This window comes from Monodon monoceros, unplaced genomic scaffold, assembly GCF_005190385.1.
Source record: "Monodon monoceros isolate NGI ecotype Baffin Bay Population unplaced genomic scaffold, NGI_Narwhal_1 Super_Scaffold_18, whole genome shotgun sequence".
Lineage (NCBI taxonomy): Eukaryota > Metazoa > Chordata > Mammalia > Artiodactyla > Monodontidae > Monodon > Monodon monoceros.
In genome coordinates, this window is record NW_021703774.1 from 135,756,732 (window position 1) to 135,769,645 (window position 12,914).

At 52.1% G+C, this 12,914-nt stretch overlaps 1 protein-coding gene across 2 annotated transcripts in view; it reads left to right on the top strand.

The window, feature by feature from the left end:
• Positions 1–12,914, top strand: part of SSBP3 (single stranded DNA binding protein 3) — a 78,386-nt gene that overhangs the window by 20,055 nt on the left and 45,417 nt on the right. For both annotated transcript variants that reach the window (XM_029227442.1, XM_029227443.1), the window contains exon 5: positions 9,284–9,373. In XM_029227442.1, the coding sequence (XP_029083275.1) occupies positions 9,284–9,373 (90 nt within the window). The remainder of the gene's footprint in view (positions 1–9,283; positions 9,374–12,914) is intronic.

Genomic DNA, 12,914 nt, shown 5'->3' on the forward strand with positions numbered 1-12,914 from the left:
TGTGTGTGTGTGTGTGTGTGTGTGTGTGTGTGTGTGTGTGTGTGTGTTTTGCTAATGGTGTAAACCAGGGCCTGAAGCTCATCTCTCTTTAAGAAGAAAATCAGCGTTGTACAAACAGCGTGCTGTTGATCCACTCCTCACTGTTCATTTGCAGGGGGGACCTATAGCCCTTAATCTCCCTTGTCTCACGTGTACATGTCTAGGACCCGCGCCCTCTGCCACGCGGCCCAGCTGGGGAGGTGTTTGCACACGGGGGAGGGCACTCTGGCCGGCATCCACAGCATAACCAGGTATTAATTACACGGGGCTCCACCTCTCACACAAGCGATGCCCTCTGATCCAATTCCAAGAAGAAGCTGAGTGCTTCCTGGGATGGATGGGGAGGGCCCGGTGGGCTGGTGGCCGTGATCTTCTCAGCACAGAGAAGCCAGCTCCTCTTCCTCTTGGAAATGTTCCCACTAGGGTGCCTTTGTTTCATTTTTTAAAAAAGTAGAGGTCGCTCCTCAGAAGACCGGGTTCTGTCGAGCCGAGGACGTTGTCCTCTGATGGCCCTGACCCTTTCTGTGCCCTGGCCTGCCCCATGTTCATGGAATCATAAAAAACAAGTGTGCCTGTCTTCCATCTGGTGCTGTGTCGCTGGCTCAGGAGTTTGAGCCCCTTATCTGAGGAGTCATATTTAGGTTCCCCACACCCCTGCCCAGGGTAGAGACCCCCCCCACTTAATAGACGATGAAGAAGGGTTCAGAAAGGTAAAGTGAGGTGCCTGTGTACCCTGGCTGCTGGAGAATGGAGGGACTGGGCCTAGAGCCTGGACCTCTTCCCCCACCCCTTTGGGCAGCATCTTTAAGCGTCAGTTTCAAAACAGACCAGAGAAGCTGGAACATGGCTAAAAGGTCTGGGCTTGACTTCCAGTTCTGCCTGTTCCGAGCTGAGTGACCTTGGGCAAGTCCCTGAGCCTCTGTTTTCTCATCTGTAGTCCCTGCCCGGTTGTTGGGAGAATGGCGATGAGCTGCACCAAGGTTAGCTGGCGAGCTGGGTGGGCAGCTGGCCCCCCTTCCTTGGAAGAGCCTCCCTCTGGGGTGGGGGGGAAGTGGGTAAGCCCCACGCCCACCCCGTCAACGAGATGGAGTGGAGCTCTGGGAGGGCGGAGGCCTGGCGGGATTTATGCTCTGAAGGAGAAGCTGTCAGAAGGCCTGGTTCCAGGGGAGGGCTAAGATGACAGCAGTAATCTCTCACCTCCCTATCACCTCCTGCATCTCCGAGGCTTGCCGTCCTTTAAGGCCCTGGCTTGAGTGCCACCTCTTTCGTAAAGCCTCCCTGATCCCCCTAATCCCCGCCTCGCGGCGCCTGCCCCTGGAGCACCTTCCCACGTCCCTCAGTTCTCTCCGGAGACTCATTTCATCCCTTAGACCTTAAGGGCAGAGCCGAGCCTCTGTCATCTCCCACCGCGGCAGGCACAGTGCATCCCTGGCGGCCCAGGAGCCAGTGTCTGCTGAACACATGGACATGTATAAAGCACTCGTAACCTTTTTAAACTCCCCACCTCCCTTGTTTCTCCTTCTCTTCCCAGGGTAATTTGCCTATTAGATCCAACAGACTCTTCACCGAGATCTTGCATTCCTACACACACACGTGCACACATACACACACACACCCTTAGTGGAGGCCAGCTCAGTGGAATATTTGCCAGAAGGAGCAGAGTTAGAAGGCCAGTCTGCTTTGGGAAGAGAAAAACATGTGGATGATCTCAGATGTAGAGAATGCCTTGTGCTTACCTTATGTTTGTAATGATGTCTGTCGTTTCTTTTCATAAGCATCAAAAAGCACACAGAACTCTCCTTGAGAACTGCAGGGGTGGGTGGTAGAGTGAGGGGGTGCATTATTTGGGTTTCTCAGGCCGAAATTGGAGGTGGAGGGACGGAGAGACTAAAGTTAGAACACTTAGGATAAGGCACTTCTCTGGGCCTGTTTTCTTACCGGTAAACAGCAGTGACACTTTCCCAGGGGTGTTGAGGAGTAAATCGTACCGCCCTCCCTCTCCCCTGGTCTCTGGGATCAGGATAAAAAGGTGTTTGCTTCTCTCTGCCCTCTCTGCGTTCCTGCATCCATCCTCTCTGCTCAGGGGAGGCAGAAGTGAGATGGGGACTTAGGGGAAGAAGCTCTGGTGTCAGGACAGCCCTCACTTGGGCCTGATGGCCTGGCTGTGCGAGCTGGGGCTTTTGTCACCCTTTCTCGGGTTGCTTGGCTGAGAGCTCAATGTGATGCCCACTTGGTTCGCTGTAGCAGCAGGACCTCAGCCGCCTCGCTTGGAGCTGAGCAGAGGCCCGGGGGCAGGAAGGCTAGCCCTAGTCACACAGCAGGTGGTTTGCAGCCTGAGCTGGAACCCTGATCCCAGGACCCTCTGTCCAGGGCTCTTTCCTCTCCTAATAATCCCCAGAAAACACCAGGCAGTGCTGGGTAACATGGCTGTCCCCTTTTCAGAGGGGAGGCTGAGGCAGTCCCCATGGCTCTGTTGTGGCCAAGTAGAGATGAAACCCAGGTACTCTGACCTGGAGTGCGCTTGTGCCCTGTCCCCGCTGAGCCACCCCGAGGTGGCGTGGCCCACTGCTTCCTGTGCTTTCTGTGGCTCAGAGCATCTACCTCTGGACCCAGGGCCATCCCTCGGCGACGGGAGAGACGTCTGCCCATTCCTTCATGCACGTGACGACCCCCTGGCTATTTGGAGGCAGGGACCCTGTGTCTCTCACTCCCGTGTGTCATCCAAACCTATTTTTAATGCCGGCTGGTTCTGTCTCTTCACGTAGCGACAGCTCTGTGTTTTCTCCAAGCTGCAGAATTAGAGCCTCTGTTCTCCAAACACATTCCCTTCTGTGGTCTGCACACAAAAGCAAGAGGCCTCTTCCTTACCTTCCCCTTTTGACCTTGCTTCTGTCCGTCTTGGCCTTTCCGTCTGGGTGATGAGATTCCCTCCATTCCCTCAGCTACATCTTCAGTCGGTTGATACTGCTAAAATTCCCTCTAGGAAACTTGGCCCAGAGGGCCCCAGGTCACTCCAATATTTTGCACAGAATGCTGAAGCCTCTGTCTTGATGACACCTGTGTAAGCATCCCTCCTTCCCCAGGACACAAGCATCCCTCAAAGGGCCTCATTTCTCAGTGCAGGAGTGCCCCCGCCCCCGTGAGAGTCCTCCACTGCCCAGCTGCGAGCACACAGCCACACACCACACACCACGTGCCTCTGGTGTCCTGAGTGCTGGCCACGTGGCCTGTGTTGAGTTTCAGTCAAGGAAGGCTACACTTGGTGGTTTCACATGTGGGCCCCGTGCTGCTACATGCCTGAGTATTGGGGTGGGGCGAGGAGGGAGGGGATTTGCAGAACAAAGTTCCATTTTGCAGCCTTGTAAACCAGTCAGGAGGGGTTGGCCAACCTGGCAGGAGTCCCGCCGTTCACTCTGAGCATGTTTTTATTCAGTTTTCCAGGAGTTTCGTGTGCATAGAACTACTTTAAAAAGAGAATAAGAATGGGTGGGGGGATTCCCATGCTAGTTTGTGAGTGAGGCTAACTGGGGGTCTCGGGGTAAGGCTGGAAGGTAATATCTTGTAGGGAACATCCCCCAGGTCTCCCCTCCTTGAAGGAAGCATGAATGTTTGTCACCTACCACAAGGTACTACAAGATCCAAGGTGGGAGGCTCCTGGGAGCTTGTCACTTGGTCCCTCTGGACTGACCCTGTTGATCCTTGAGCCGCAGGGGACTCCTTGCTACGGAGTGAGGAAAAGGCCCAGCACCACATCCAGGACTTGCCAACTCCATTCGTTTGTGGAGCCTTGGGTACTCTGGTGGTGGTGGGTGGGTTGTCAGTGGTGCATTGGGATGCCTGGCACGGGGTAAGGTGGGGTCAGGTGGGATTCTCAGAAGTCCTGGGCCTCTTCTGCTGGGAACTCTGCCCCGTTGCCTAGAGCAGCAAGTCCAGATTCCCTAGCACAGCTTTCAGGCCTTCTCCCAGTAGCTCAGATCCTGAGGCCCCAGGTTTGAGCCCTGCATCTCTACGGGGGGGAAGGGTGGGTGGGGGGAGAACGTGCTTATTCTGGGGCACACCTCCAGGGGAGGTGTCTGGATCTCCCCTCACTATTGACAACCATATTTGGATGGCAGGGGAGGCCTATAGGTGGAGTGGCATGTGTGAAACCAGCTGATGTGTGTTTGGAGCACACAAACAGAGCTGAGGGGCTGCAGGGAACCCCTAAGCCCCGGTGGCTGTGTAACTGCCCTGGGATCGTAAAGAAACGCTACTCTTTAGGGAGAAAGTTGTAGGATGAGCCCTCCTTGGAAGTCTCCCTGGCTGTGAACAAAAATAAAATACTTTACAGGGAGGGGAATTTTCACAGCTTCAGGCAGATGTCTGAAGGCACCTCGGGCTTTCCAAGTGGACAGTATCCTGGAGGCTTGGAGGAGGCAGCTGGCTGGAGTGGTCCACACCGCTCGGTGCAAGGCCTGTTTTCTATTTAGAAAAGAATTTTAGTTAGTTTTTTAAAAATGCCTGAGTTACCAAACTGTGTGCCCTATTTGATTCTGCTTTTTTCATTTGAGTCCACGTACGCACGTATGCATATACGGGTAAAGATTGGTGAGGGGGCTCCTAGGGGGTGCGGTTGGTGCAGGGGAGAGCCCAAGTGCCATCAGCTGTTGTCTGCAAACTTCGATAACAGTAGGTTTCTAGGCGGTTTTTAAATTTTGACCTCTAAGTGTTCTATAATGAACGGAGAAGAGTTGAAATTCAGGGTCTTCCTGTTCATGCAGGAACTGCTGTTTCCAGTCCCTGCCCCGCCCTGGGTGTATGGACTGGGCTGGGGAGAGCACCTTGGAAGAAGAGCCCTAGAGATCACCGTCTCCAATTCCACCATTCGACACGTGGAAAGACTGAGGCCCAGAGAGAGAAGGGACTTGCCCACGGCTCCCAGCCAGGACCCGAGCCCACGCAGGTGGTCTCTGGCTTCTGACTCCTTCCTCCCCTGCTCCAGCTGGGGAGTTCCATCCTGGGCACCTACCGCAGCCCCGATGTGTAGCCCTCAGTGAATGTCATGGGGTTTCGGTTTGGTTTTGTGTTTTTAGAGAAAACTCACATGAGACGCTTTGCTGAGTGCTTTAATGGAGTTCTAACTCCAAGTTGGAAACCACAGGGAGAGGCCAATTCCTAGCAATCCGGAAAGGCCTGGGCTTCAGATGGCCAGGTTTGAGCCGGTCTTTGACTAATAAAAAGTTGTAATCATTTATTGAACACCTGCTGTATGCCTCACATTGTGCTGGGTCTTAGAGATGGGTAAAACAGCCCCTGCTCTTGAGGAGTGGGGTGAGGGCAGTGTCATGTTGATGGATGTGTGTGTGGGGGGGGGGTCCCTTGGATTGGGTTTTATGTGCAAGAATTATTTCTTAACCCTTTTGTCACCCTATAACACTGGTTGCTGCTTTGTCCTTTTCTGCTCTTTTGAAAGTTTTCCATTAGGAGCACATGTTCACTTCAAAATCAGAGAATAGCAGTGACTGTCATACTTTAGGACACAGAGTTAAGCACGGCAGAGCTGCTTAATTTTGCAGCTGGAAGAGCCTTTAAAGGATGTTATCTCCTCAGCTTCCTGATGTTTGAGTCACCATTAACATGAGCTTCCTTTCATTGGAGGATAGCAAAAGTCCATCCTCCACCCAGATGTCAATGAATTATACTATCCATTTACTAGAGCCATGGTTATTCCAGCCCTGATATTCAAAGGACCATGGGCTCACTCCTGATTTCATAGGAAAATGAGATCTTGGCGTGAGGGAGCCTAGTAAGTCATGAGCCCAGGTTCAAGTTTTCATTTAAGAGGTTTTTTAAAAATTGGTAAGATATCTATATGTCATACCCTTAACATATAAAGAGCTCTTATATATCACTAAGGAAAAAAGTCAAATAACTAAATAGCAAAGGACATGAATGATTTGCCATTTGTTTTACTAAATGGCCAGTGTAAACCGTTTCAAAAGGTTAGTGATCCAAAAGATTAAGTCAAAATACCAGAGATCAAAGAGATATGATTTTGTATCTACTAAGTTAGCAAACACGGATGCAATGCCCTGTTAATTAAATTGGTTGAACAATGATATTAGGCTCATTGAAAAATCATGTTTTCTTTGGCCATTTAATGAGAGGGGGACAAGTGCTTATGACATTATTTAACAAAATACAGTGACTAATTTTCTTTTTACTTTGCTATGTTTTATAATAGGCAAATGTTTTATATTAAACGTTAAATGCTAATTTAAAGAACTGAGTTGCTGAAGCTTTCCAGGTCTTTCTTTAAAAACAAAGCATAGTTTCTGAGCTGAAGGCTGAGGAAGAGTAGATGTGGACTCTTAAGGAGGACAGATAGAAAAAGGCCACCTTCAGCCTGCTCTCCATGTAGATATTTGTTTTCTTGTCTGTAAATTAGGGGTTCTTGTGTCTGCCTCAGAAGGCCGCCTGGGGGTTCAGGGAGAGATGGTGTGAAAATACCCTGCTCGTTTCTGAGCATCAGGCCAGATGGCCCCCGCCATCCACCCGCCCAGGGTTGGGCCATCCACTCCATCCTTCTCACACTGTTGTCAGGAGCTCCATCTTCTTCATCCTCACCCTGAGAACAAGTCAGTGCCACATTTGCCGAATAAAACGTTTAGTCAGTGCAACAGAGGGTTTTGGTTTTCCCAGACGTATCACCTACACTCACCCGCCTTTCTGATCATTGTCGTTGGTCCAGTCACCATGCTTGACTGGTGACTTCAATAAAGATGTGAAGAACTGGAGAAAGATCACATCCTGGGAGGGTGCCTATGTTTGGGAAAGGTGTCAGTTCTCCTCCAAATTTTTATATATATAAGAACTCTTTTGGTAGGAAGATGACTTTTATAAACAATAGGAAGTTTGGGGGGGTAAGTAAGTAAAAATAAACAACAAAAGTTCCACTAAAGAATTGAAGGAGATAATAAAATACATTGTAAAACTCTGATCATTAGAATGGACAGAATTAGGACAGAATTTTAAATATTATATATTTTTGGCTGCATTGGGTCTTCGTTGCTGCACACAGGCTTTCTCTAGTTGTGGCAAGTGGGGGCCACTCTTCATTGCGGTGCACAGGCTACTCATTGCGGTGGCTTCTCTTATTGCTGAGCACAGGCTCTAGGCGACGCGGGCTTCAGTGTCTGCGGCACGCGGGCTTCAGTAGTTGTGGCACGCGGGCTGAGTAGTTGTGGCGCACGGGCTTAGTTGCTCCGCGGCATGTGGGATCTTCCCGGACCAGGGCTCGAACTCGTGTCCCCTGCATTGGCAGGCGGATTCTTAACCACTGCGCCACCAGGGAAGTCCAGGACAGAATTTTTAAAGCTCAGAAACAGACCCATGCCTGTGCAAGAATTTTTGTCTCTGATTTCAAATGAGTGGGAAAAATTGTACTGAGCCAACTGACTGAGGAGTAAAATCCATATTCTTTACCAAAATAAGTTCCTGAAGGATTAGAGTTAAACGTAAAACCGGTCTCTGAAAGAACTTGAAGAAAATATAGGAGGATGTTTACCTCACCCTATTTAAAAAAAAAAACTTTTCTGCTTGTGCTGCTGGGGAGTAATCGTTGGCTGTAAATCATGAAAAGTTGCATTTTCACAGAACCACCAGCCACAAACAAATAATGCAGCTAATGGATAACCTGGCATATTCCCCCAGGCGACCCCCATACTGGATAGTCCTGGGGCAGGGGCTCGGCCTGGCTACGTGTGGCTTCTCCTCCAAGCTGAGGAGGTGGGAACGGGAAGACCTGATCCTGTGTTTTGGGGTGTTCGTAACACATTACAGGGTAGTTGGCAGAATCTCTTTACAGGGAGTGTTGCTTTTCTGTACGCTGAATCATTTTGAAAGGTTGGGCCGGAGTAGCCAGCCCCATCCCACCCTGTTTTTTACCTGGGGTCTGTTAAAACAGCCACTGTGGGCCTGCTGAATCCTCTTTGCTTCCACATTACCAGCTTTCCTGGCTTACAAAACACAGCCCATCCCATTGCTTAATCCTCCCCAACCCTTATGAGCAGGCAGGACCACAGTGACACGAAATGAGTGCAGAAGGGCAGAGTGGCTTGCCATCGTCGTCCCTTGTTAGTACAGGCAACAGTGCTTGAACCCCAATGTATTGATTCCCAGGGCTGTCCGTTTTCTTGCTGCATGCAGTGTGTTTGGGGGATTCACATATTCCCTTATTCGCTTCCACCCAAGTTGAAAGTTAGGAGTTCTGGGTCCTGTTTTCTGGCTGAGGAGGGGACAAGAGAAGTGATTCCTTCAAGGTGTTGATGGCAGGCTGCATTCGCTTCGTTTCCTGACCCCGAGGGGCTCGCTCTCATCCCAGAGAACCAGTCAGACCCCTGGGAGATGATTGGTGATGCAGTTTCAGAGGCTCAGTCCTGGTGGGGTGTGGGAACCTTCAAGGCTGGAGGCGGGCTTCCTGCAGGAGGAGCCCCTGGGAGGTGTAGAGTCAGTGGGGAGGAGCAGGGCCCAGGTCGGCCAGTCAGGCCTGGGGCTTCCTGATCAGCCTCACCCTCCCATGTGAGCACAGGGCCAGGCACAGACATGCCGGCCACGTGAACAGGTGGGACACAGATTGTCTGGAAGGAGGCCAGGCTGGGAAGAGCAACGTCTGTTCACCCCGGGAGGCATTTGTTGAGGCAGATGTACCAGGTAAATGCCAGAATAGCAGCATTTAAAAGGAAAAGTAACGACAGTCTCCCCATCGTGCGGCCTACCTCATCTACAGCACCCAGGACCCAGATGGTGCCAAAAACATGCCTGTCTGCCCCCACCCTCTCTGGGGACGTTTCCCAGCTGGGCTGTCTGTTTATTCATTACGTCGTGGGTATTTATTGATCTTCTCCTCTGTACAACATGCCAGCCTCTTGGAGAGGGCACAGGCATTTATGAAGCACCTCGCCTGCCCTGAAGGAGCTTCATAAAGCAGCCAAGGGGGAAGCCAGGGCATCCTTGGTTAATAACAGCTACTGTTGCTTGGCAGGGTGTGTGCACGTGGTGGGCATTGTCCTTCCATTTTAGAGATGAGGAAATGGAGGCTCAGAGAGTTCATCCCTCGCCCACTGAGTGACACACCTGGGAAGGTGGTGTTTGCGGGGGGGGAGTCTGTGGAGGACGTGGGTAGATGGCGGTGGGGTGGGGGTGGGAACTCCCCGTCTCTCGATGTGGGTGCAGCCTCTCACTTTCCACCTTCTCTTCCCCACAGAGCGCAGCCGCCGCCCCGAGCCCGGTGCTTGGCAACATTCCCCCCAACGATGGGATGCCGGGAGGCCCCATCCCGCCAGGTTTCTTTCAGGTACGTGCTGGGCCTCCGTCCTTTGCTCCTTTCACTCCAGGCCAGGCCCCGGGCAGGCGGGAGGGAGGGAGAGAGAGAGAAGTAAGTGGTAGCTCAGTTTGCCATGGTCTAAATACAGTTGCTTTATGCTGGTTCAGACCCTTCCCATCCCGTCCCTCTCTCCACCCCTTCCAAAAACCGAGGGGGGGGAGAAAAGAAAGATGGAGAGCAGACACCCTCCTGCATGTGCTCTGTCACTTCTGCCGGAGTTTGTTTTCTTCACACCAGCTTCGCACTCACGACACAGCCCGCCCCTGGTCAGGGCTGCGGCGGGCTGCTTCCAAGTCCGTGTAGAGCTGTCTTTTAACAAAAGGCTTTTTTTTTCTTTTTTAAACAAGTAAACTGTTCTTTCGTTTCTGTTTTGTTGCTGCTGTCGTTGTCATTGTTTACTTTGCCTGTCCAAACTACAAACCTTAGGCGTAATCTAAAAAAAACAAAAAACCCACCATCCTGGCAGGTCTGGGAATCCTTTCCCTCTGGTTAACCACTTGATTTTTTCCAAGTGTGATCACAGACGGCGTCCCACAAGCATCTGTGCCCGTGCTCTGCCCGCCAAGGCAGGAGCAGCTCTCATGTGGGTTGAGAGCCTGGTCTTCTCTGAAAGACACCTTGTTGGGCTGTCTGGGTGCGGGGTGTGGGGAGGTGGCTTTCTGATTTGCTGGGGTGGGTGCACCTGCCTCACCCTCACCCTGCCTCCTCCTCCATCTCCGCTCTCCCCTCTGGGAACTCCTTGGATTTAAACCAGACTGAGACTGGGAAAGGCTGTCAGAGAGAGATTGGTGTCTGGGGCTGGAAGGAACTTTTATGATGAAGCTCTTGAGTGTGACATTCTTTCCAACCTGTCTCCGGCCGGGTTTGAGAATCTGCCTGAGTTCCTCACACCTTTTGAAAGGTTAGCTCCTCCAGATAAGAATATGGAAAGAGCTGTTGTCTAGAAGAGAAGGCAGAGATTTCTCTGTGTAGCTCATGAATTCAAAACTGGGACCAGTGAGGCAAAGTCTGAGGAGCCTTTGGCTTGGTGACAGCCAGAATTTCGCGCCGTGTGCATCTCGCCGTGAGCCGTGGGCCGCAGGAGGCAGGGGCTCCCTGGCACTGGAGGTATCTTAGCAAAAATGGGACAGGCACCTCTTGGGGATTTTAACGTGACCTCCTCCCAGGATGGGAGGTGACCTGGAAGACTGCTTTGCAAGGTCTCACATCATGGTTGATGTTAACTCCCAGGAGAGGAGGGTTAGGACATGCTACTTACCAGGCAGGAAAGGGAATCAGTGAAATATGGGTGTTCTGCAACAGAAACAGCAGGTCGCCTACCAAGATGGCAGTGAGAGGAGTGAGAGGGATTTAGGGATGGAAACTCAAGACATTGGATGGCCATGCATGTGTCTATATGCATTCCTAGCATATGGTCCACACTGGGACCTTGTCCCAGGGATGGAAATGGGTGTATAGGCTTCAGGTTGGACCAGACCAGGCCTTGCCTCGGGTGAGGCTTGGGGTAAGGCCACAGACATTGGGAAGAGGGGCCAGACTTCCAAGAGAGAGTGAGACGTTCAAAGCCTTGGAAACCCATGAACCCAAGAAAGACAGGAGCCTGACAGGCTTCTCCCTTTCCCCCAGAGGAGAAACCCAAGGGGCTACTGACTGAGAGGGTCATCCATGCCAAGGGGCAGCCATCTTCCTGGCCACTGCAGACTGGTGTTCTGCACCCAGCTGGTGGTCTTTCCCATGGTGTTCTCTCTGGTTGGGACTTCTTTCCCAGGCTCACATATCCTCACCAATGATGCCATGGTTGCCCTTCATACAGTGCGGATGTGGCTTTCCTGCCTAGTGGGCAGAGCTCACCCAGGTACCAGGCTCCACCTGTGTGCATCCCTCTTGAGGCTGCTTGCTGGCATCTGGGTGCCCAGTGCAGGCCACTGTGGCAGGAGAGGTGGACAACAGCCAGCTGTATTTTTTTTTAAATAGGCCGTCGTCTTCTTCTTTGGCCTGAGTCTGGGGCAAGGAGAGGTCTGCCTGATATGTGGGCAGCTCCCAACTTCCTGCTTTGGTACAATTGTCCATGGGTAAGGCCTAATTCCAAACATACTTCTTAGGCCCTCCCATGTGACGTTCAGGGGTGTGTGGTCAGAAAGCCCAGACTGATTCCTGTCCTTATTTAGCCACTACCAGCTACCATCAAACAGAGGTAACTTTCGGATCCACCCCCCTTTTTTTTTTCTTTTTTAAATATTTATTTGGCTGTGTCGGGTCTCAGTTGCAGCACGTGGGATCTTCATTGCAGCATGCAGGATCTTCCATTGCGGCGTGCGGGCTCATTGCTGTGGGGCGTGGGCTTCTCTAGTTGTGGTGCGCGGGCTCCAGAGCATGTGGGCTCAGTGGTTGCGGCACTCACAGGCTCTCTAGTTGTGGCGCACAGGCTCAGTAGTTGTGGCGCACGGGCTTAGTTGCCCTGCGGCATGTGGGTTCTTAGTTCCCTGACCAGGGATCAAACCTGCATCCCCTGCATTAGAAGGCAGATTCTTAACCGCTGGACCGCCAGGGGAGTTCCTGGACCCACCCTCTTGACTTGAGGTCTTCTCTGATCCCCAGGCAGGGTGAACCATCAAGAGCTTCCTGGATCATTGAGCAGGGGGCTGTGTCCCAGCCTCTCTGCTTCCTGGGTGACTTTGGCTAGACCCCTACCCCTACTCCCACCCCAAGGGGCATCATTTCTCCATCAGTCAGATGAAGGTGGACGAGGTCCTTCCTGGTCAGGGTGCTGAACTGCTCAGGCTGGGTCACTGTTGCGGGGAAAGGATATCTCTCTGGAAGGAGGTAGTGGCTGCCCATTTCCGGCGCAGGCCGGCTCCCAACAGGAGTATTAGCTATTGATTGCCGGCCCTGACCCTCGCGCACCTTGCAGGCAGCCACTCTGATATTAGAAGGGAAATAGAGATGGTATCGAGGGTTTTATCTCCTGCCAACAATTGCACTTCTTCCCCTGCTTGGTCACGGCCTGGCAGGCAGCTCTGCTGCAGGAGGGGCTTTGCACCAAGGAGCCAGCCTGGCTTGGCTGATCCAGCTTTGGCCAAACCCTGTCCCAAGGTGGCCAGCCTGGTTTTCTGGTCAGGATTCCAACCCTAGTTGGTGCTAAATTTAGTTGAGGACTCCAAGGTGGGTGTGAGGGACCAGCTTTTCACCCCCACTCCTGGCCCCTTAGAAAGCAACACAGAGGACTTACTGCCTCAGGCCTCTGACTGCCAGGCTGCAAGGCTCCACTTGGGGTCAGAAGGTTTGGCCATCTTCACGTTAGGTCCCATCTGTTTGCTCTTCCTTATTCGGTGTTGGGGTTTCCGAGGCGGACAGTGCCCGTGGTCCTGTGGCATGAGATGTGTTTGGTAGCAAGCTGAGGGCTGACGGGGAGATGTTTTGGGACCTGACCTGGCCACACCTCACTATTGGGGAATATTGTGGGGTTCTCTGGGTCATGGGAGACCGTAGCAAGGACATTCTAATTCTTTGT